This window comes from Eschrichtius robustus, chromosome X (genome assembly GCF_028021215.1).
Source record: "Eschrichtius robustus isolate mEscRob2 chromosome X, mEscRob2.pri, whole genome shotgun sequence".
NCBI classification, from domain to species: Eukaryota; Metazoa; Chordata; class Mammalia; order Artiodactyla; family Eschrichtiidae; genus Eschrichtius; species Eschrichtius robustus.
Window position 1 is genome coordinate 67,769,737 of NC_090845.1, and position 20,897 is coordinate 67,790,633.

The 20,897-nt window shown below is 39.9% G+C and overlaps 1 protein-coding gene across 1 annotated transcript in view; it reads left to right on the forward strand.

The window, feature by feature from the left end:
• The window catches only part of ATP7A (ATPase copper transporting alpha), a 142,219-nt gene extending 138,720 nt beyond the window's left edge, over window positions 1-3,499 (forward strand). The window contains exon 23 of the mRNA XM_068532484.1: window positions 243-3,499. Within this exon, the coding sequence (XP_068388585.1) occupies window positions 243-519 (277 nt within the window). The 3' untranslated portion in view covers window positions 520-3,499. The remainder of the gene's footprint in view (window positions 1-242) is intronic.
• The last annotated feature ends 17,398 nt before the right edge of the window (window positions 3,500-20,897 follow it).

A 20,897-nucleotide genomic window follows, 5' to 3' on the forward strand; every position in this document is an offset into this window, starting at 1 on the left:
TAAATGTTAACTACGTAATTATCACCTTATGTAGTATATACAGAGCAACCACAAGCACTGAGTGGGGTAAAATCTAGTACACTGGCTCTCAGAAGTAGGATTTCTGATCATGTGACCTCACACAACTCCTTTTGACCACCTTTATACATTTCAAACCAGGCTAATCTCTTCATTTTTGAATGTAACAAGCGGCTAGTTCGCATTTGAGTATTTCAAACTAGTGTACTTTTGCATCTTTTCAGTTACAGGAAACCAACTTATGAGAATTATGAACTACATGCCCGAGGCCAGATGGGACAGAAAAGTCCTTCAGAAATAAGTGTTCATGTTGGAATAGATGATACCTCAAGAAATTCTCCTAAACTGGGTTTGCTGGACCGGATTGTTAATTACAGCAGAGCCTCCATAAACTCACTGCTGTCTGATAAACGATCACTGAACAGTGTTGGTACCAGTGAACCTGACAAGCACTCACTCCTGGTGGGAGACTGCAGGGAAGATGACGACAGTGCATTGTAACAGGCCACAGAGAGTGCTGCTAGATGATGTTGTTCTGCACTGACACAGCATTCATGGTCACCTTAGCTTTTTAAAATATTGCAGGGCTTTATGTTGGTCTCATGCTCTTATGTTAGGGAATCTATTTGAATTGCATTTGTCTAATGGCAAAAATATCTTTTTCAGGGCCTCAGCTCGGAACCTAGCTTTATTGAAAATGAATTTCTAGTATTTTTTGTTTTCACTAGCAACAGATAAGGTAGACCAGGGAGGTTTACAAGTCCTACAACTGAAGATTGCTGAATTGCTGCTAAAGTCATAGATAATTTTTATTTGACCAAAAAAAAAAAGTTCAAGAAAAGATCATTGAAAACTTGAAGATTTGAGCGCATAATCTTGAGGAGATTCTCGAGCCCTCCTCCCTGCCAGATTGGGGAGCAACGGCTTTCAAAGCACTGTATAAAGAATCCTGTTTTAGAAGCAAAATAGTAGAAACTGTTTAAAAATAGACAGGCCTATTTATTACAGGCTTTCTTTCCCCCTTCTTCTCCCTGCATCTTTGTCTTCGCCATCGCTTTCTTAGATGCCCCAATGTGTTTCCTTTTATTGTGTTCTTTCAAGTGAGCTAAGTGTAGGTGGTTTCTCATTGACAAAAATAACTGACAACTTTTCCAGTAACTTGTTTGTTTCTTTATCTTGTAGCTCAAAAGACCTTCAGGGCCTATATGGTTCCCTGCTTCCCACCTTTCCATTGTTGTAAAAAATATATCAGATTCCTCCTTCAGTGACTCCCTAGCTCTGTGCAGGCTTTCAGTTCACTCCTGCTGGGTTCAGCTATAAGTTGTTCTTAGTATCGTCTATCAGCCTCAGTTCAGAAACTTAAGATTTTGAGCCACTTCTACAATTGATTTTTTCCCAAAGATTGACACTACCATGTTTAACATGTACCGGTCATATAAAATTACCTGGATTCACTAAATTTGTCCTTTTCTGGAGAGAATGCAAGACATTAGCTGATATTTATAATTTAATAGATTTTAATTGTCTTTTATTGTTTTAGATAATCTCTCAAAATGACTTTAAAATAATGCTATTACACAAAGCCGCTTTTACCAAAAAATACAGTAAATTGTAATACAGAAATGAGAATTTCCCTAGGTTATGATACCTTTTAGCTAAATCTATATTTTTCTCTAGTTTAAAACATTTGCACTTGCTAGTTAGTGTGGTTGGCAAATTCACGGGCTTGTTCTCATCAACATATAAATTTAGAAATCCCCCTGTGAGTGCCTGGGAGTTAATACACTGGTCAGAGATCTGGTACTTGTATCACTATTTAAATTAACTTGTTAACTGCAAGGTGGATTTCAGATGCAGAATATGTAAGTGAAGAAAACTCATACATAAATTCCTAACATCTATTCCCATTGTCATATGTAAAGCTGCTAGCACAATTCCTAGCACATAGGATTTGTGCTCAGTAAATGTTAGTTCTTATTTCCCCTTGAGGTCAGTGATAAATATCAAAAATTGCTTTTACAGAGCAGAGTTTAAAATCAGGTGGGAGTGGGGGATGGGGTTCTTCCCTCCTTTCCAACTTCCTTTTTCTCTTGTTCTTTCATACACACTCAAAGAAGTTTACAACATAATTCCATGTTGACTTTTCAGATTTGGAAAAGATCTCATTTTTATCTCAGCTATCTTAAAGACAGAACTGAAACTTGATGAAGGTGCTATTAATCTAGAAAAGCAAACCAATTTTAATGAAATATGAATGAGTTTGTAGGTCTAGGCTCTTTTTTAGATCAATGCCTGTGCCATCTTCCATGCTTTCAATTTGAATTTTAATATTTGTTTTTTATTTTAATTCCAATGGCCCGTCATACCACAACTTGTTTCTTCTAGAAGAAATAGCTAATACGACAAAGGTATAATATAGACTTTTGAAAAAGAAGCACCTTTCTCTGTCTCTCTCTCTCCCTCCCTTCCTTCCTCCCCCTCCCCCTTCCCCTCACTTTCACTCTTCTATCTCTCTGAAGCACTTGAACATAGCCAGTTACTACTTTTATTATTCTGTGTGTGTTAGAGTTGTCCACTTGGCCTCACATGCCAAGGTATCCACATGTCATAGGGCAATGAGAAGAGCAGCCTATATAATCTGGGAAAAATCAAGGATGTAATTTCAGCCCTTAGTACAGGAACAGAAAACATGCTGTTTATAAAGAATCCTGCTTTAAATATCTATAGCCATCTTTGAATTCTCTACCACAAGTCTCTTGCAATTCTGAACTCCCATTAGCGTCACAGAGCAGCTGTAGTCACCGGAGAGAGACGTATGGAGGGGATCAAAAACATTGCTTTCAGTTAGTAACTAGCTTTAAGTAATTAGTTACTAGTGAGAACAAATTTTATAAATGTGTGCGTATGCATCTGTGTTTATTCATATCATACATATATACATATATTACCCATATAGAAGGAAAATGGATTTATATTTGAATTTGATATTAGAATATTTGAAGTTCTTTATTTGTTGTTCCTTTGTCACTCTTTTGTATTCACTCAGCAACCATGCCCTCAGTCTGAAGATAACAAGGATGTTTTGATATCCAGTGCTGGTTCAGACTCAACTAAGGGGCACCTTTTATCTTAAATATCCAAAGATGCCTTTTAAATTTCAACGGTTAAAACATAACTGTTTAGTGTTGTAGTCTAAAGAAGTATGGTTGTCAGTTGTGAAAATAGAAATGTTATTTTTCGTAGTTTAGTATCAGCGTTTTAGATGTTAGATTTGATGCCTTGTGAACAAATAATTTTATATTGTGCTTCAACTTTTTAAAAGTTATTCTTTTATTGGATGTATTCTTTGTTCAAAATGCTTAAATAGCATTGTAAGCAAGATGTTTCCAAACATTTAAGTGTGCGTATCTTTTATGTACACAGCTGAAAATCCAGAATGTATGTTCTTAGAGAATTTTTTCCACTACTTATGGATCTTGCTTTAAAATTATTTTTCTTAATATTTATTTTACTCTATTTTGTTATTTTCTTTGGCTGAGGCATCTGGTTACTGGTTATTTTAATAAGAATAAAAACATTCCTGGAATCACTCCTTTTGGATATTTTTGTTTCTTACTTTTCTCTATTTAAAAAATATTATTTTACCAAATATAAAAAATGCAGATTCGTGCCAAATTATTAGCTATTTTTACACTAACTTTCTGTAGTCCTTCTGAAAGTTTATCTGGTATGAGTAACCAGATAAAGCACAAAAGCATGAATTCTTGTTCTTCAATTAAAAGAGCTTCTCTAATGGCACTGATAGTAAATGCCTTTTGTAGCCAAAACCAGGCGTCTCAAACTTATGCTTTTAGTTAAAGAAATGTTTAACTAACCATTGTTGAACATTGATTGTTTGATACCCAAAACAGCAGTGGGCGATGTTGTGCAATAATCATCTACTATAGTCAAGATATTCAGTAGTTTGTTTTTCCATAAGCATGTAATTGATCATATATCTGCCAAGGATGTGCCTTCAACTTTATAATTATAGTATTGTAAAAAAAAATGATTTTTTTTTGTCAGTGTCTCTTTTGTTAAATCATCCAACTCCTCTACCAGCAATTCCAAACTACCCTGTGTTTTTAGGTGTTGTGTTCTGTTTTTGTTTTTGTTTTTAAATCAAGGGTGGGGCAGGATTGGAGGCAGCACCACACATTCACTAGGAGTGGGAGGGAAGAAATCTATTTTCCTTCAGACTTCACCTGCTGGATCTTTTAGTGCAGATGAGAAAGGAATATAATTGTCCTCCTTTCCTTTATAGTCTATAATACGTTCTTTATAGATTGTCTACCCCAAATGAGCTAAATGGAGACAAGAGCTTTTCTTGCCTTTGGGGAGCCCTATACAGTGTGTATGAGGATCCCACCCAAAATGCATCCCCATACCAAACGCTGCTTCAAGTTAAGGAAAGGGTTTTAAACCTATTTGTAAGGAAAAATGAAGTTTTACTTCCCTCCCAAACTTTGGGATTATTCAGGGTATTGAAATAGGATTAGAAATGGAAATATAAGAGTAAAATCACTGAGGTATCCACTTAGCTGGCCAGCCTCCCTTTCCTATTGGCGCCTTGACTACCCTCTGAGAAGGACGTGCAGTGATAGTGACATCCAGGTGAGGTTTCAAAACCTTCCAGACAAAAACTAAACAAAAAGCCAGAAACCTTCCAGTTGGGGAAGGCTTTAAAGGCCCTGCTAAGATTCATATAGAGATGAGAGAGGTGAGGCTGCCTCTTTCACAAATTTCACCTCGGGCCAGCCAGCCCTACTTGCTTAACAGCTTCATTTTCATAGATGTGACCACTAGTTGTGGAAATGAGTTATGAGTAAGGTATGAAAGGCAAGGCTCTTGAGGACAAGGTTTAAGTGAAATTGCTAGTATAAATAGGATCTCATGCAATTTAAGAAATTTGAAAACTTCCATGCAGGCAGTTCTCTCTCTGGAGAAGTTTGAAATAGTCTGAGTCGTCTTTGGCATATTGTACCTGCTGTCCTCGAATGGCCCCCAGCTTTTCATTGTCAGCGCCCTTCCCCCAGCCCCCAGGCCTGTCTATAAACTGAAGTGCTGCCATTACTTCAACATTACTTGCTTCACCCTCACCCAATCAAAACTTCAATTTCTTCATTGCAGTTATTATCACCACGTAATAAAAAAAAACGGAGATTAATCCATCCTAAAGTACCAGTGACCTTTAGATATAGCCAGAAGTATTAGCAATTACTTGAAAAGATTATTTTTTAAATCCAAATAACTTTATAACTATTGAAATGAAAAACAACAGGCCATGTGGAAGAGGTTATTTGGTAGAGCCCAGGATCAGCCCTCCTAAGCTCTTCCTTCTTGCAGCTTTTTACCTTCCACTGTCGCATCCACCATTTCTTTAAAAGCACCGCATCTGCATCTCCGTAGTGATGGAAAGAGCATTGATTTTGGAGCCCACCAGACCTATCTGCAAAATTCCAGTTCTGCCACATACCAGCTGGGTGACTATATTAGTTTCCTATTGCTGCTGTAACAGATTACAACAAACTTCGTATCCTTTTTTTAAATTTAATTTTTATTTTATATTGGAGTATAGTTGGTTTACAGTGTTGTGTTAGTTTCAGGTGTATAGTAAAGTGATTCAGTTACACATATACATGTATCCATTCCTTTTAAGATTCTTTTCCATTGTAAGTTATTACAAAGTATTAAGTATATTTTCCTGTGCTATACAGTAGGGCCTTGTTGGTTATCTGTTTTATATGTAGTAATGTGTATATGTTAATCTCATATTCCTGACTTATACCTCCCCTGCCCTTTCCTCTTTGGTAACCATAAATTTGTTTTCTATGTCTGTGGGTCTGTTTCTGTTTTGTAAATAAGTTCATTTGTATCATTTTTTAAGATTCCACATATAAGTGATATCATATGATACTTGTCCTTCTCTGTCTGGTTTACTTCACTCAGTATGATAATCTCTAGGCCCATCGATGTTGCTGCAAATGGCATTATTTCATTCTTTTTTTTTTTATCAGTATGTAAGTATCGGGCTGATAAAAACAACTTAAGATTTTAAAGAATTTTTCAGTTGTTTGCATATGTACATATATATACACATAGATGTTTGCATATTATATATACACACACATACATTATATGTTATATATTGGTTTAAACTCCGGTTAATATAAACTCCTTCTGGCTATGCTAGCTAATTCTTTTTTTTTTTTGAATTTTTGAATTTTATTTATTTTTTATACAGCAGGTTCTTATTAGTTATCCATTTTATACATATTAGTGTATATATGTCAATCCCAATCTCCCACTTCATCACACCACCACCACCACCCCCCCGCCACCACTTTCCCCCCTTGGTGTCCAAACGTTTGTTCTCTACATCTGACCACAGTGCTCAGACACAGCTAGGATCTAGATGAAGAGGAAGCGCACCAGTTCCAGTGAGGAAAACGGGGAAGAGAGGGCTCCCTACCAATCCATATGTGCAATTCCAGGCACTTTGGCTGGAGTTGCTGCCAACACAGGGCTGGAACCAGCTGAGCAGCCCCAAGAGCTCCCAGGGAACAAAGAAATCTGGAGGAGCTTGTGATGGGAAAAAGGTGAAATCTTGTCACTGAAAACCTGTTTGTTTCGCAACACATGCCAAGCAGGATTTGAAACTCACTCAGTTCCTGAAAAAAGAAAAAAAAGAGAGATGAGATCCGAAGAGGAAGAAAATGTTTTCTGCTTTTGGTCACATGTCCTAAGATCTCAGCAATTATCTTGAGGTTTTGAAGATTCCCAAGAGAGAAGTTTTTTATTTTAGAGAAATCGACTGAGCAGCAGGAACATGTACCAAGAGCTTCTCACAGGTATGTTGTTTTCTTTGACCCTTGACTGCATCCCAGCAATATACAAGGAATTATGGGAAGAAATCCTTTCCCAGAATTGTAGCAAGAGATAGATGGCATTATTAGAGACTGAGGGCTCAAGAAAATAATGTTTTCTTCAAAGTAATTCATTCACAAATTCCACATAGACAGTGGTATTATTACGTGGAGGTGGCATACCATTTCTTTTCGTATCACCCAACAAGCCTTATTCCCTACTGCTTACACCTTTCCACCTGTACCCAGTGACCTAAGAGGCTCTAAGAATTTGGGATCTGAAGAAATATCTGCACCCCCATGTTCATTGCAGCACTATTCACAATAGCCAAGATCTAGAAATAACCTAAGTGTCCAACAGCAGATGAATGGATAAAGAAAATGTGGTATGTATATGCATGGAATAAAACTCAGCCATAAATATTAGGGAGATCTTGCCACTTGCAACAACATGGATAGACATTGAGGGCATTATGCTAAGTGGAATAAGTCAGACAGAGACAGACAAGTACTGTATGAGCTCGCTTATATGTGGAATCTAAAAAAAACAAACTCATAGAAACAGAGATCAGATTTGTGGTTGCCAGAGGCAGGGGGTGGGGGGAGAGGAATTGGGTGAAGGTGGTCAAAAGGTACAAACTTCCAGTTATAAGTTCTGGGGATCTAATGTACAGCATGGTGACTATAGCTAAAAGTACTGTTTTGTATATTTGAAAGTTGCTAAGAGAGAGGTCTGAACAGTTCTCATCACAAGGAAAAAAAAATTTGTAACTATGTGAGGTGATGGATGTTAGCTAAATTTATTGTGGTAATCATTTTGCAGCATAGACAAATATCACATCATTGTGTTGTACACCTTAATCTTACACAATGTTATATGTCAATTATATCACAATAAAGCTGGAAAAAGAAAAGAATTTGGGATCCCCAAGTACATCCTAAATTAGGTGCTGCTATGACTGCTGGGCAGAATATGCTGTGCAAAGTATCATAGTGCTTTAAAAATGCACTTCTGCTCTCAGTCTAATAAATTCTGTAAGATAACATATGCAAGTTTAGAGCTAATTTTCATTTTGACCACCGCAGTGATTCTTTTTTTTTTTAAAAGCATTTATTGTATGTTTGTTTCCATTTCTTTATAGCAGATTGGATATTTTTTTTAACTAAAAAAAATTTTTTTTGGCTGCATTGGATCTTTGTTGCTGCGCGCAGGCTTTCTCCAGTTGTGGCGAGTGGGGGCCACTCTTCATTGCGGAGCACAGGTTCTAGGTGCACGGGCTTCAGTAGTTGTGACACGCAGGCTCAGTAGTTGTGACGCACGGGCTTAGCTGCTCCGCGGCATATGGGATCTTCCCGGACCAGGGCTCGAACCCGTGTCCCCTACATTGGCAGGCGGATTCTTAACCACTGTGCCACCAGGGAAGCCCCGCAGTGATTCTTTTTTTTTTTTTTTTTAGCCTCTTTACTGGCGTATAATTGCTTTATAACATTGTGTTAGTTTCTGCTGTACAACAAAGTGAATCAGCTCTATGTATACATATATCCCCATATCCTCTCCCTCTAGCGTCTCCCTCCCACCCTCCCTATCCCACCCCTCTAGGTGGTCACAAAGCACCGAGCTGATCTCCCTGTGCTATGCGGCTGCTTCCCACTAGCCATCTATTTTACATTTGGTAGTGTATATATGTCAATGCTACTCTCTCACTCTGTCCCCACTTCCCCTCGCCCCGCAGTGATTCTTGATTGGGTTTCACCACACCTCAGAAGTACCAAGAGTAAGCAGTTAGAAGGAAGGAGGAGAATCCTAGACAGCACTCTGAGCCCACATTACCCACAGTCCCTGCAGTAGCACTTGGGGAGCAGACGTCAAGATCTCTGTTTGCATCACCTGTGCTGAGGTGGTAACAGCACTGGATTGGAGGTCAAGAGTCCTAGATTTGTTTTATTTATTTATTTATTGAAGTATAGTTGATTTACATCGTTGTGTTAGTTTCTGGTGTGCAGCAAAGTGAGTCAGTTATACATGTATATATATATATATATCCTTTTTAATATTCTTTTCCATTATAGGTTATTACAAGATATTGAATATAGTTCCCTGTGCTATACAGTAGAACCTTGTTGTTTGTCTATTTTATATATAGTAGTTTGTATCTGCTAATCCCAAACTCCTAATTTATCCCTCCCCCCTTCCCCTTTGATCACCCTAAGGTTGTTTTCTATGTCAGTGAGTCTCTTTCTGTTTTGTAAATAAGTTCATTTGTATCATTTTTTTTAGATTCCACATATAAGTGATATCATATGATATTTGTCTTTCTCTGTCTGACTTACTTCACTTAGTATGATAATCTCTAGGTCCATCCATGTTGCTGCAAATGGCATTATTTCATTCTTTTTTATGGCTGACTAGTATTTCATTGTATATGTATATATATATCACATCTTCTTTATCCATTCATCTGTTGATGGACATTTAGGTTGTTTCCATGTCTTGGCTATTGTGAATAGTGCTACTATGAACATTGGGGTGCATGTATATTTTTGAATTAGAGTTTTCTCCAGATATATGCCCAGGAGTGGGATTGCAGGATCATATGGTAATTCTAGTTTCTTAAGGAACCTCCATACTGTTCTCCATAGTGGCTGCACCAATTTACATTCCCACCAACAGTGTAGGAGGGTTCTCTTTTCTCCACACCAAGAGGCCTGGATTTGAAACTCAATCATACATAACCATTTACTAGCTGAGTGCAAAGTCATGCTACTTGTCTGGGCCTCCTTCCTCTTCTGTAAAACTTCACAGAGAATTATGTGACAGGATGGTAAATTGGAAAGTGCTAAGTAATTCCAAGGTGTCTTTTCTGGGCATCAAGCCCGAAGACCCCTCAGACTAGAGCATGCACTGTGGATCACCTCCTCTCTCATCTCCCCTATCCTCAGCTGAATTTTCAAATAATAGCACTGTCAAGAAACTTCCAAGAGTAGAAATAAAAGCATCCACTCTTCCCAATTTCACAGAGAAAGCACAGAATATTAACAAAATAATAGTAATAACAAGCTATGAACACTTTAATTTGTGGGAAACTTTCAACCAAGACTGTTAAAGTGCCTTTTTGCAGATGATGTGGAGTGTTATTTGAAGGAGTGTCATACTCTTAGGTTCTGTGTGAGTCATGAAACTGTGTTTTCTAAAAACCCTCACCAGGACTTTCTCCACATGTTAGAGGGAAAGGTCCTTTAGTCCCTACCCCCTTATACAAGCTTAGGAATGTCTCTGAAGGACACGGTGGTAAAACACAATGTGGTCATCAGCCTTGGAAAAGAACCTCAAGGGTCCTCCTGAGGCATGATAACCCTTGTAAATGTGACAAGATTTGTCTTCTGTTCTCAGAGTTACACGTATCTCCTGCTGGGAAATGTCTTGATTTGGGCGCTGACGTATTTGCACTGAGACTCAGGTCCCCAAGTTGCACTCTGTATTAGGTGGGCCCCCACGAGACAGTGGCGTCCGAGAATGCTGTTCCCTGCTGGGCCAGCCCTGCCTTTCAGGGTCCAGGAGTCGTTGGGGGGAAATTTTATATTACGAAGCAGGTGGCTTGAGGTGTGTGCATGTGTGTCACTCTCTGCTTAGCCTAGGAGACCTTGGCAGGGTTGTGAGCTGATTGTTTCTGCAGTGATACACAGGGTAAGTAGAGATTGACTTGATAACTGAGGGTTGGGGCTGGTTCCATTTTCCTCAGCAGTTATTTGGTGCAGGGGTAAACTGAGGAAGAGGCCATGGGAATTTTTTGACATAGAGGCCAAACTCAGATAAGCAGGCAATGACAGTTGTTCACAGAGTGTGGTCCCTGGACCAGTAACATCAACACCACCCGGGAACTTGGGAAAAATTCAAATTCTTGGGCCCCTCTGCAGACCAAATGAATCTAAAACTCTGGCGGTGGGGCCCAGCAATCTATGTTTTGAAATGCCTTTCAGATGATTCAGACTCATGTTCAAACTTGAGAACTACTGGATTAAGGGTTTCTCACTCTGGCTGCACACCTGAGGCATTTGTTTAAAATACAGATTCTGGAGTGGGGCCCAGGAAATCCCTGTTTTTAATCCCTATGTGATACTGTTGCTCAGGCAGGATTGAGAACCACAAGTGCATTCTATCCTTAGGAACAAGTTTCTCGGACTGTGCTGAGTTTTTGTCATGGGCCTTCCAGTCCGTTGTCTGGACTATAGGTTGTAGTTTTAGGATTAGATGGCATTTTCTGGCTCAGGGCCTGTCTCTGTGATGGAATCAAGGCCTAGGCAGAGAGTGATGCCTGTGTTTCTTGGTAGGGAAGCTAGAGTGCCTCTGCCTATTGGTCCCCTCTCTCCTCCCTTAAAGGTCTAGAAGAAGCAGTTTGCCCTATAGAGTTCCTGTATAGAGGCCTGGAAGAAGAGGCTCTGCAGAAAATAGTGACCCGGGACAGTGGTTGCCAAAATACAGCTACTGTAGTCCATGAATATTCTGCATTTCAAACTAGACATCTCTAGCCCCTTCAATTCTTTCATCATCTCCCCATTACTCCCAGCTCCCCTAGTCACATACTCTTATGACCTCAGATCAGGCACTTCTTTTGCTTCCATTTCTCCATTTTAGAAAGTGGGACTAATACCTGTCATCATCCAAAGTGTGAAGGGGGCAGGCAGGGCTGAGAGAAGGACCAATGAGCTAAACTACCCACATTTGACAATGTATTAAGTGCACAAGACAATGAAACCACCTCCATTACACAGTGAAATTTTTGTGGGGAAAAGTCTGTACTCGTCATACTTATTTTAAAACTGGTTTAAAAGTAGTTTGAAAGTTTTCAGAGGCAAAAATTATTTCATTCATGTAAATATTGAATCCTGGAGCAGCAGTGAGATAATATGAACTTCTGTTTGCAGTTAAGTCAGTCCATTATTTTACATCTTCTCTTGGCTTCCTGTCATAATAGGGGTATATAGAAACAGGGTTATGTTTACATACATGTGGGGGAAAGTATGTTGGACACAGGCAAATATGGTTACATTAATTGAGGGTCTATGTGCTAAACATTTTACTTATATCACCGTATTTAATCCTTTCAATAATCTTGTGAGATTCTTACTGCCTTTTACAGAAAAGACTGAGCTTATATGATCTGACTTCCCAAAGGAGACACAATGTCAGGCAGGATTTAAACTCAGGTATGTCTGATTTGAGGGAGCTTTTGTTCTTTTACAATCACCAGACTTGCTGTCATTAACCTAAGCTTCATCGTAATGCTGTTGTTTAAGAAGCCAGCCAGGCTGCAGTGACCTCTTACTGATAGGTTTAGATGCAGGGGAGGTATACGATTTGTTCCAGACGATTCACTGAGCTAAGACTAAAATCTAAGTTTTCTGACCGTCTGCCAAACCGGAAAGTGTATCTTATGTCCGAAAGATAAGCAGTCCCTTCTTGCTACCTCAATGCCAACACTGACCAAGAAATCAAGAAAGGACCTAGGATGTCCCTATTACTCTCTGGGTTCTGAAATAGGGTCCTGACATTTCAGATTGACAAAAGAAGGCCCTTGGAGATTCGCCCAAAAGGCAAGCATGATATGGGGGTCACATTATCAGATATATATCACATATAACCAGATTTGGGAGGTCAGCCTTCCTTTGGGCTATACTTTGGCCCAGACTTTTTAAAGCTTCAGCTCTGGATTTCAAAATATTTTATATATATATATATATATATATATATATATACACACACACACACACACACACACACACAAAGTGAAGCACACACACAAAGTGAAGGGGGGAGAAAGGAGTAATCATAAATATAATTATCTTATTTATTGAAAAAACATTTGTATGGCTCTTACTCTGTGCCAGGTGCTGGTACTTGCCATATATTAACTCATGTAATCTTTAACAACTTTATGCTGAAGGTACAATTATTATCCTAATTTTACAGGTGAAGACATTGAGACTCTGAGAAATTAAATATTTGCCCAAGTCCAGAAAGTCAAGCAGCAGAGTCAAGAGTTAAACCTTGGCAGTCTGGTTCCACACTTTATACTCTCAATCACTATACTGTGCTGCCTCTCAAGGCTACAGGCAGAATTCTAAAACCATAGACTCAGAGTTGGAAAGGCCATTAAAGGATTTTCAGTCCAACCTTCCAACCAATACAGGAACTCCCCTCTCTGCACTCCTTGCCCTGCTTGAACATTTTCAGTGTCTGGAGCTTAGTATCTCAAAGGTCCAATGGACCATCTCTGACTGTTGAGAAGTTTATCTTTAAAGTGAGCTGAGGAAGAAGATCAGCTCACTGAAAGTTGGCTGAGCCCACAGTACGTTTAAACCACTCTATTTTGTATATACAAAGATAAGGAAGATATGGTCCCTGTCCCTTACAGATTCTTAAGAGGGACAAACATGCATACAATGGCAGAATGTGGTACATGTTATACCACGTGCTATTTTATATATATATATATATATATATATATATATATATATATATATATATATATATATATATATACACACATATATAGAATAGAATAGAATACAAATAAAATAAATATAAAGATGAGCTGCAGGAGTACAGAAGAAGGTGAAACCAATTCCAAGGATGGGAGTTAGGGAAGGCATCATAGAGTTGGTAAGAACTAAGCTCTGTCTTGAGTCTTGGGTAAGATTTCAACAAGCCCAGCTGAGGCAGAAGGGCAGGAGAGAAACGCCAAATAAGCACAGAAATGCTTTCTTATGGCTGCTGTTCAGATAGCTGACGACAGTCATATGATGCTCTGAGTCTGCCTACTTCCTGTTCCCTCAGCTATTTACCTTCTCATTTAGTGTTTAAGAGCTTGGGCACTGGGTTTGGATCCTAGTTCTGTCACTCATTACCAGGGCCACATTATGACTTTCATGGGCCCTAGGTGCCTTTACCTTGTGGGCCCCTTCCATTAAAGAAAAAACCTACAGAAAATTAGACTTTCCAACTCTTGGTATAAAGACAAATAATATTATATATTAAAACATTTCCTTCAACCTGAAAGTTCATTTTTTTCATCTGATTTTAAAAAGGCAATAAAACATTTTTATGGACCCCTGAACGTATTTTGGGCCCTAGACACTATATCTACTGGGCCTAATTGATAAGTCTTCCCTGTTCATTATAATCTTGGGATGCATACTTAAATTCTCAGAGACTCAGATTCCTCATCCACAAAATGGGAATAATGATATAACACCTATATCACAAGTTTGTGATAAGGATTAAGTGAGATCTTGCATGACAAAAATTAGCACACAATAAATGGCACTAATAAATATTAGCTATACATATGTAGGGTGACCATATAATTTATCATTCAAACCGGAGTACTTTTTTTTTTTTTGGCTGCTCTAGGTCTTCATTGCTGCGCGCGGGCTTTCTCTAGTTGCAGCGAGCAGGGGCTACTCTTCGTTGCAGTGCCCGGGCTTTTCATTGCGGTGGCTTCTCTTGTTGTGGAGCACGGGCTCTAGGGCGCGCAGGCTCAGTAATTGTGGCGCACGGGTTTAGTTGCTCCACAGCATGTGGGATCTTCCCGGACCAGGGATTGAACCCGTGTCCCCTGCATTGGCAGGCAGATTCTTAACCACTGTGCCACCAGGGAAGCCCCCCAGAATACTTCTGAGAGTGGAAGGGGGTAATAATTGGATGGGATGACAACAATAGGCATAAACTGAGACATAATGGTCACTATATATATATATATATATATGTATATGTATATATATATATATGTATGTGTATATATACACATATATATATGAATGACCTGCTTTTCTGATCCTTCACCATGATAGTCACCCTCCTGTAGATACCCATCGCATTTTGTCAATGGCTCATTTTAAATATGGTGAACAGGGACTTCCCTGGTGGCGCAGTGGTTAAGAATCCGCCTGCCAACGCAGGGGACACGGGTTTGATCCCTGGTCTGGGAAGATCCCACATGCCGCAGAGCAGCTAAGCCCGTGCGCCACAACTACTGAGACTGCACTCTACAGCCTGCGAGCCACAACTACTGAGTCTGCGTGCCACAACTACTGAAGCCCGTGCACCTAGAGCCTGTGCTCCGCAATACGAGGAGCCACCGCAATGAGAAGCCCGCGCACCTCAACCAAGAGTAGCCCCCGCTCGCTGCAACTAGAGAAAGCCCGCGTGCAGCAAGACCCTACGCAGCCAAAAATAAAATTAATTAATTAAAAAAAAATATGGTGAACAGGAAAGTGCTAGGTATGGTTTGACCAGGGGAACACTGTTTCATTCATTTAATCCAAGATTGTATTAACTACTTGAGCAGCTCTGTAACATGGTTAGTCTGTTGAACAAAATCTTTAGCTTTTTATAATTTCTTAAAGATTACCAGTAGCAATTTTTTTCAAAATTATGTCTATAAAGTCTTTATCTTAGAATGTTACTGATCTGGGCTTGGAAACTTCCAATTCCTATAACATTTTGTTTATTCCTATACTGAGTGTTTACTTCTGTGTAGTATAACTTAACTTGTGTATGTGAATCCACCTCTCTGTAAATTATTGCTCAAGGGCAGGGACCATGACCTATACATCTTGTCTTGAGCATCACCTTGCATAGTAGCTGAAACAAAGTAGGTACTCAACAAATGTGTAGGAAATGCGTTAACACATGAATGCATGAATTTAAAACAGCTATACATTCTTTTACCAATACCTCAACTATCTTGGCATTCAGCTCCCTCTTAGTCATATTTATTCTATCCTCTCCAACTTGAAAATGTTGATTGCTGTTGTTTTGACTTGGAAGCTATAAATAAAATATAATTCAGTAGTCTGGGTTTCTCTTTGTTATATTATGTATGTTATATTCAGGGTGACCAGATGTTGCAGCCTGTACAGCTCAATTAACGCCTGTTATGTTTAATGCCACTTTCACTCTCAAAAGTCCTGATTCGCTTGATAAATTATGTGTAGTCATCTTTCTTATGCCATCTTCCTTCTTCTTTCTGTTCAGAGCATAACCTAAGAATCCCTCAGGTTGTCCTGTTGTCCCCAGTATGTCTTATCTTATAGGCATGTGTCATTTTTACATTTATCCTAGCTAGGTACTGTCTGCTACAGCTTCTCTTCACTTCTAGAAAAGCCAAAAGGAAGAAGTTTAAATTGCAGAGAATAAGCCTGGAAGATCAGGACTACAAGGAACCACTAAACAAATACCTGTATAAACTACTGAGAGGGTTGTGGACCCTCCTTCCCTGGACCTTGACAGATCAGCTCAGCATTCGTCTGTTGTGTATTATGCATGCAGAGGCCTGCTTGATGGCCTTTGGAAGTCCCTTCCAGCTCTGAGATTCTCTAACTACTTTTTAAAGCTAGATTAGCAGTAAAGGTCAGTGACCTATATCTGGGGCTAGGATCAGCATATGATCCCTGGATGGATTAAGGCACAGGGCAAGAAAATCTCTGTTAGGAAAGGAGCAGATGGGTGGCAGTCTAGACACCTCTTAGTGGAATTTCTGGGTCCATCTTTCTCAAGCTGGGTTCCCAGCCTCATCCACAGAAGTCAAGGGCAGTAGTAGCCTGGGCCCTATGCTGCCTGAGTCATGCTTCTACTCCTCACTTTCCCACTTAGGAGCAGCTGGCTTAGGTTCTGGGATGGGAGAGGCCAGGGTGCCCAAAGGCCCATCTGCTCTGAAAGCTCCCTAATGACTGGCAACGAAGTAAACAGCAGTTTTCTGAATCAGCCTCTTGCAAAGCTTTGTTATTTAAGGTCAAACTTTTCCAGTATTAGTGAGTTACAGTTCCCCTCCCCAACCCCCATGCTACCCCCACTTTCATTTCCAGCTCCACCCAGCACTGGTTCCTGTTGCCCAAGTAAAATAATGCCTCGGTGAACTACAGAGTAGCTTTCAGTCCCCTCTTGGGTTTTGCTGAAATGGCCCAGGAATTCAGAAATGGTTCTCGCCCCCCTGCAGGGTCAAGATGATCTCTGCAGCCCCCTCAGCAACACAGAACATTTCTTCCTCTGCCCCTCTCCATTGGGTTCCATGGCCCCTCATTTCAATTCTGCTTCCCCTGAGGAGGAACTCCAGCCGGTGGGTAACCTATCAAGAGGCTGTGAGCTGACCAGGAGCCTGGTGGCTCAGTGCTCAGCAACAAGCTTTTGGCCTGAGTTACAGTGGGTATTAGGCCATTGATTGAACTCTAGCTTACAGATGAGGAAACTGAGACTGAAACAAGTGTATAACTTGAGCATAGCTGGTAAGTGACAGAGCTGGGACTTGAAGCCAGGTTTTGCAGATTTCAAAGCTGAGCCTACTTCTGGTCAGGTCAGCCTAAGAGCTTCCCACCTCTTTTCCTTACTTCCCAGGAATGGGATGGGTTGAGAAGATCAGGTGCTCCCTGTAAGATTTTTTAATGGTTTTAGAGAATGCAAAGGCTTCAGGCTTCTTAGGGTCCAGGCAATATGCAATCAATTAGCAATCCCTCCTGCTGAGAGATGCAATGGAAATCAACTTGCATTAGGCCTGTGTAAACTGTTAAAATTAGGTCTTCTTGTGGTACAGTCTTGGCACGGAGTCAAAACACAAATCCAACTTCAATAGCTTTTTCTGAAAGAGAATCTTTTCTGCAGATTTTCTTAAAGGGGCAGTACATGGGTTTACACAGCATGTCAAACAGTGAGGCTTGATAAAATCCCTCTTCTCTTGTCCATCTCCACAGCCACAGTTCAAATCTCTGTCTCTTTCTGCCTCCCCCTTCACACTCTTTCTTTCTCACTCTGTGTTGCTCTCTCCACTTCTTCCTTTTCAACACACATAAAAACTTGTTCTCTTTGCCTTCAGGCTTCTGGAACATGTAATGCCCTGGGACGTCTAATCTGTCTCTTGCTCTGGATGTTTTTCTCCCGCAGGGAGAATCCCCACCCTTAACGCTAGTGAATTCTGAATTCTGGTCTCCTTCTTGTTAAAGCTGTGTGATGCAGAAATGATCATTAGGTTATGCAAATCCTGAAAAACTGATGATATTATCAATGAACATGATGTTCTTAATATTTCAGAACAAACTTAAAACACTTAGGCTTGTCTTTTATGGTCTTCTTGTATCTGAGATATCAAAAAAGCCTAAATTGGGCTTCCCTGGTGGTGCAGTGGTTAAGAATCTGCCTGCCAATGCAGGGGACACGGGTTCGAGCCCTGGTCTGGGAGGATCCCACATGCCGCGGAGCAACTAAGCCTGTGAGCCGCAACTACTGAGCCTGCACGTCTGGAGCCTGTGCTCCGCAACGGGAGAGGCCGCGACAGTGAGAGGCCCGCGCACCGCGATGAAGAGTGGCCCCCACTCGCCGCAACTGGAGAAAGCCCTCGCACAGAAACGAAGACCCAACACAGCCAAAAATAAAATAAATTAAAAAAAATTTTTTTTTAAAAAGCCTAAATTCCTGCTTATCAAGAATTGACATTTACTGAGCACCTGTGACATGCCAGGCCCTGTGCTAGGCAGTTTCATCCATGTTATCGTATGTAAACTTAGCCACGTGTGGTGTGGATTTTTAACTCTCACTTTATAAATTTTCCAAAACTAAGGTTCTCAGGGGTTAAGTCCAATGTTACACAGAGCAAAGGTTGAAATCTGATTCTGAAACCCATATCCTTTCCACTGTATCAAATTACCTCTTATAGCTGAAGTGAGATATAAACAATAATAATAACAGTTACTTTATGCCTAAAAATATTTGAGGCTGCTTCTTAATACTACTCGGTAATTATTAAACATAATTTTGCCATTGAATTAAAAACAATTTAATGATAGCCAAGTTTGGTGTTCTCTACACCATAAACTATAAAGTAAAAAGCTAGTACAATTTTTATTATAAATGTTTGACTAATCTACAGATATACTGTCTTTTTAACCCCCCCCCCCCAAAAAAATCCTTAAGCTTTCCCTTTTGGAAAAAGTTTGCTAAACCTTTTGGTCAATGGAGATTTTGCTGAGAATATGATTGGGTCAACATTAAATATATGAGTCATGTGGCAATGATATTGTTAAGAGAGAATTATCCCTTTGTTTCCTTTTACTGTTTTTTTAGAATTAATTAATTAATTATTTTTTGGCTGTGTGGGGTCTTCGTTGCTGTGTGCAGGCTTTCTCTAGTTGCGGTGAGGGGGGTGGCCGCTCTTTTGCAGTGCGTGGGCTTCTCACTGTGGTGGCTTCTCTTGTTGGAGCACAGGCTCTAGGCACATGGGCTTCAGTAGTTGTGGCATGTGGGCTCAGTAGTTGTGGTTCACAGGCTCTAGAGCACAGGATCAGTAGTTATGGCACACAGGGTCAGTTGCTCTGCGGCATGTGGGATCTTCCCAGACCAGGGATCGAACCCACGTCCCCTGCATTGGCAGGTGGATTCTTAACCATTGCGCCACCAGGGAAGTCCCCCTTTTACTGTTCTTATCCTAAAGAAATCCCTGTATAACTGTTTGTGGGATAGCCATCCAACTAGCAAAATAACATCCTTTCTAGTGGGATATTCATTGTCCTTTCTGCCAGCTGTGGGACTAGAACGTACATGGACAACCTGGTGGAAGATAAAAGCAACTTGATATCAGGAAACTTGGGTTCTTCTCATGGCTTTTCTTTTGACAAGTCACTTCACCTCTCTAAACATATTATTTTTTAAGGATTTATACTGAGTCATGAGAGAGATGGGCTAGTCTTTCGCACAAATGGTTTGGCAAGTTAATTCAGTGTATGTGAAATTCTTTCATATCGCTTGTCTTTCTTAGTCAAAAAGGCTGAGTTTAAAAGTGAATTAACATTTATCTCTGAGAAATGAAAACATATGCCCACACAAAAACTTGTACATGAATATTCATAGCAACTTTATTCATAATAGTCAAAAAGTGGAAACAATCCAGGTGTCCATCAACTGATGAATGGATGAACCAACTCTGGAATACTATGGAATACATACCATGGAATACTACTCAAATAAAAAGGAACAAACTAATAATATACACAACAATCTGGATGAATCTTTAGGGAATTATGCAGAGTGAAAAAAACCAACTTAAAAGGTCATATACTATATGTTTCCAACTGTATAAGGTTCTTGAAGTGACAAAGAGGCAGAGAACAGATTAGCAGTTATTTGTGGTGATAGAATTGTTCTGTATCTTGACTGCAGTAGTGGATATACAAACATACATAGGTGATAAAATTTTGTAGAGCTAAATATACCACACATAAGTACAAGTAAAACTGGGGAAATCTGAACAAGATTGGTGGATTGTATCAATGTCAATATCCTGGTTGTAATGCTATACCATAGTTTTGCAAGAGGTTACCACTGGGGGAAACTGGGCAAAATGTATAAGACATCTCTCTGTATATTTCCTACAACTGCATGTGAATCTACATTTATCTCAAAATAAAAGTTTACTTTAAAAACAAAGTAAGTAAATAAGGTTTCCTTTTGTCCATTAAAATGCCCTAAACTGAAATGAAGTGTTGAGGCTTAAGAGAAAGAAATTCCAAAGGGTTTAGAATCTTCTGGGTGCTAATTTTAGGCACAGTCTTTTCTGTGCAAATACAGCAGCAGCTGCCTTGAAAAGTCTTTGTTGAGCAGTTTTCTGAATGGCTCCTTTGATCCTGTCAGTTTCTGCAGTGGGCGTATCATGGGTAGACTTGCAAGTTGGTTGACTTGGCCCCAGGGTGGAGAGAACCACAGCTCCTCCTTTACTGTGTGGGTACCCCACTTCGAGTTCTATGGGCTGGCTTGACAGGGTCCAAGTCCAAAAAATCAGCTACATCCTTGTGGGAAGGGGGAAGGGGTAAATCTGGCTGTCAAGCACCAGTGCATAGCAAAGGACACAGAAATGTTGACTTAAGAGTATATAGTGCTCGAACCCATGTCCCCTGCAGAAGCCCGTGCACCGCAACAAAGAGTAGCCCCCG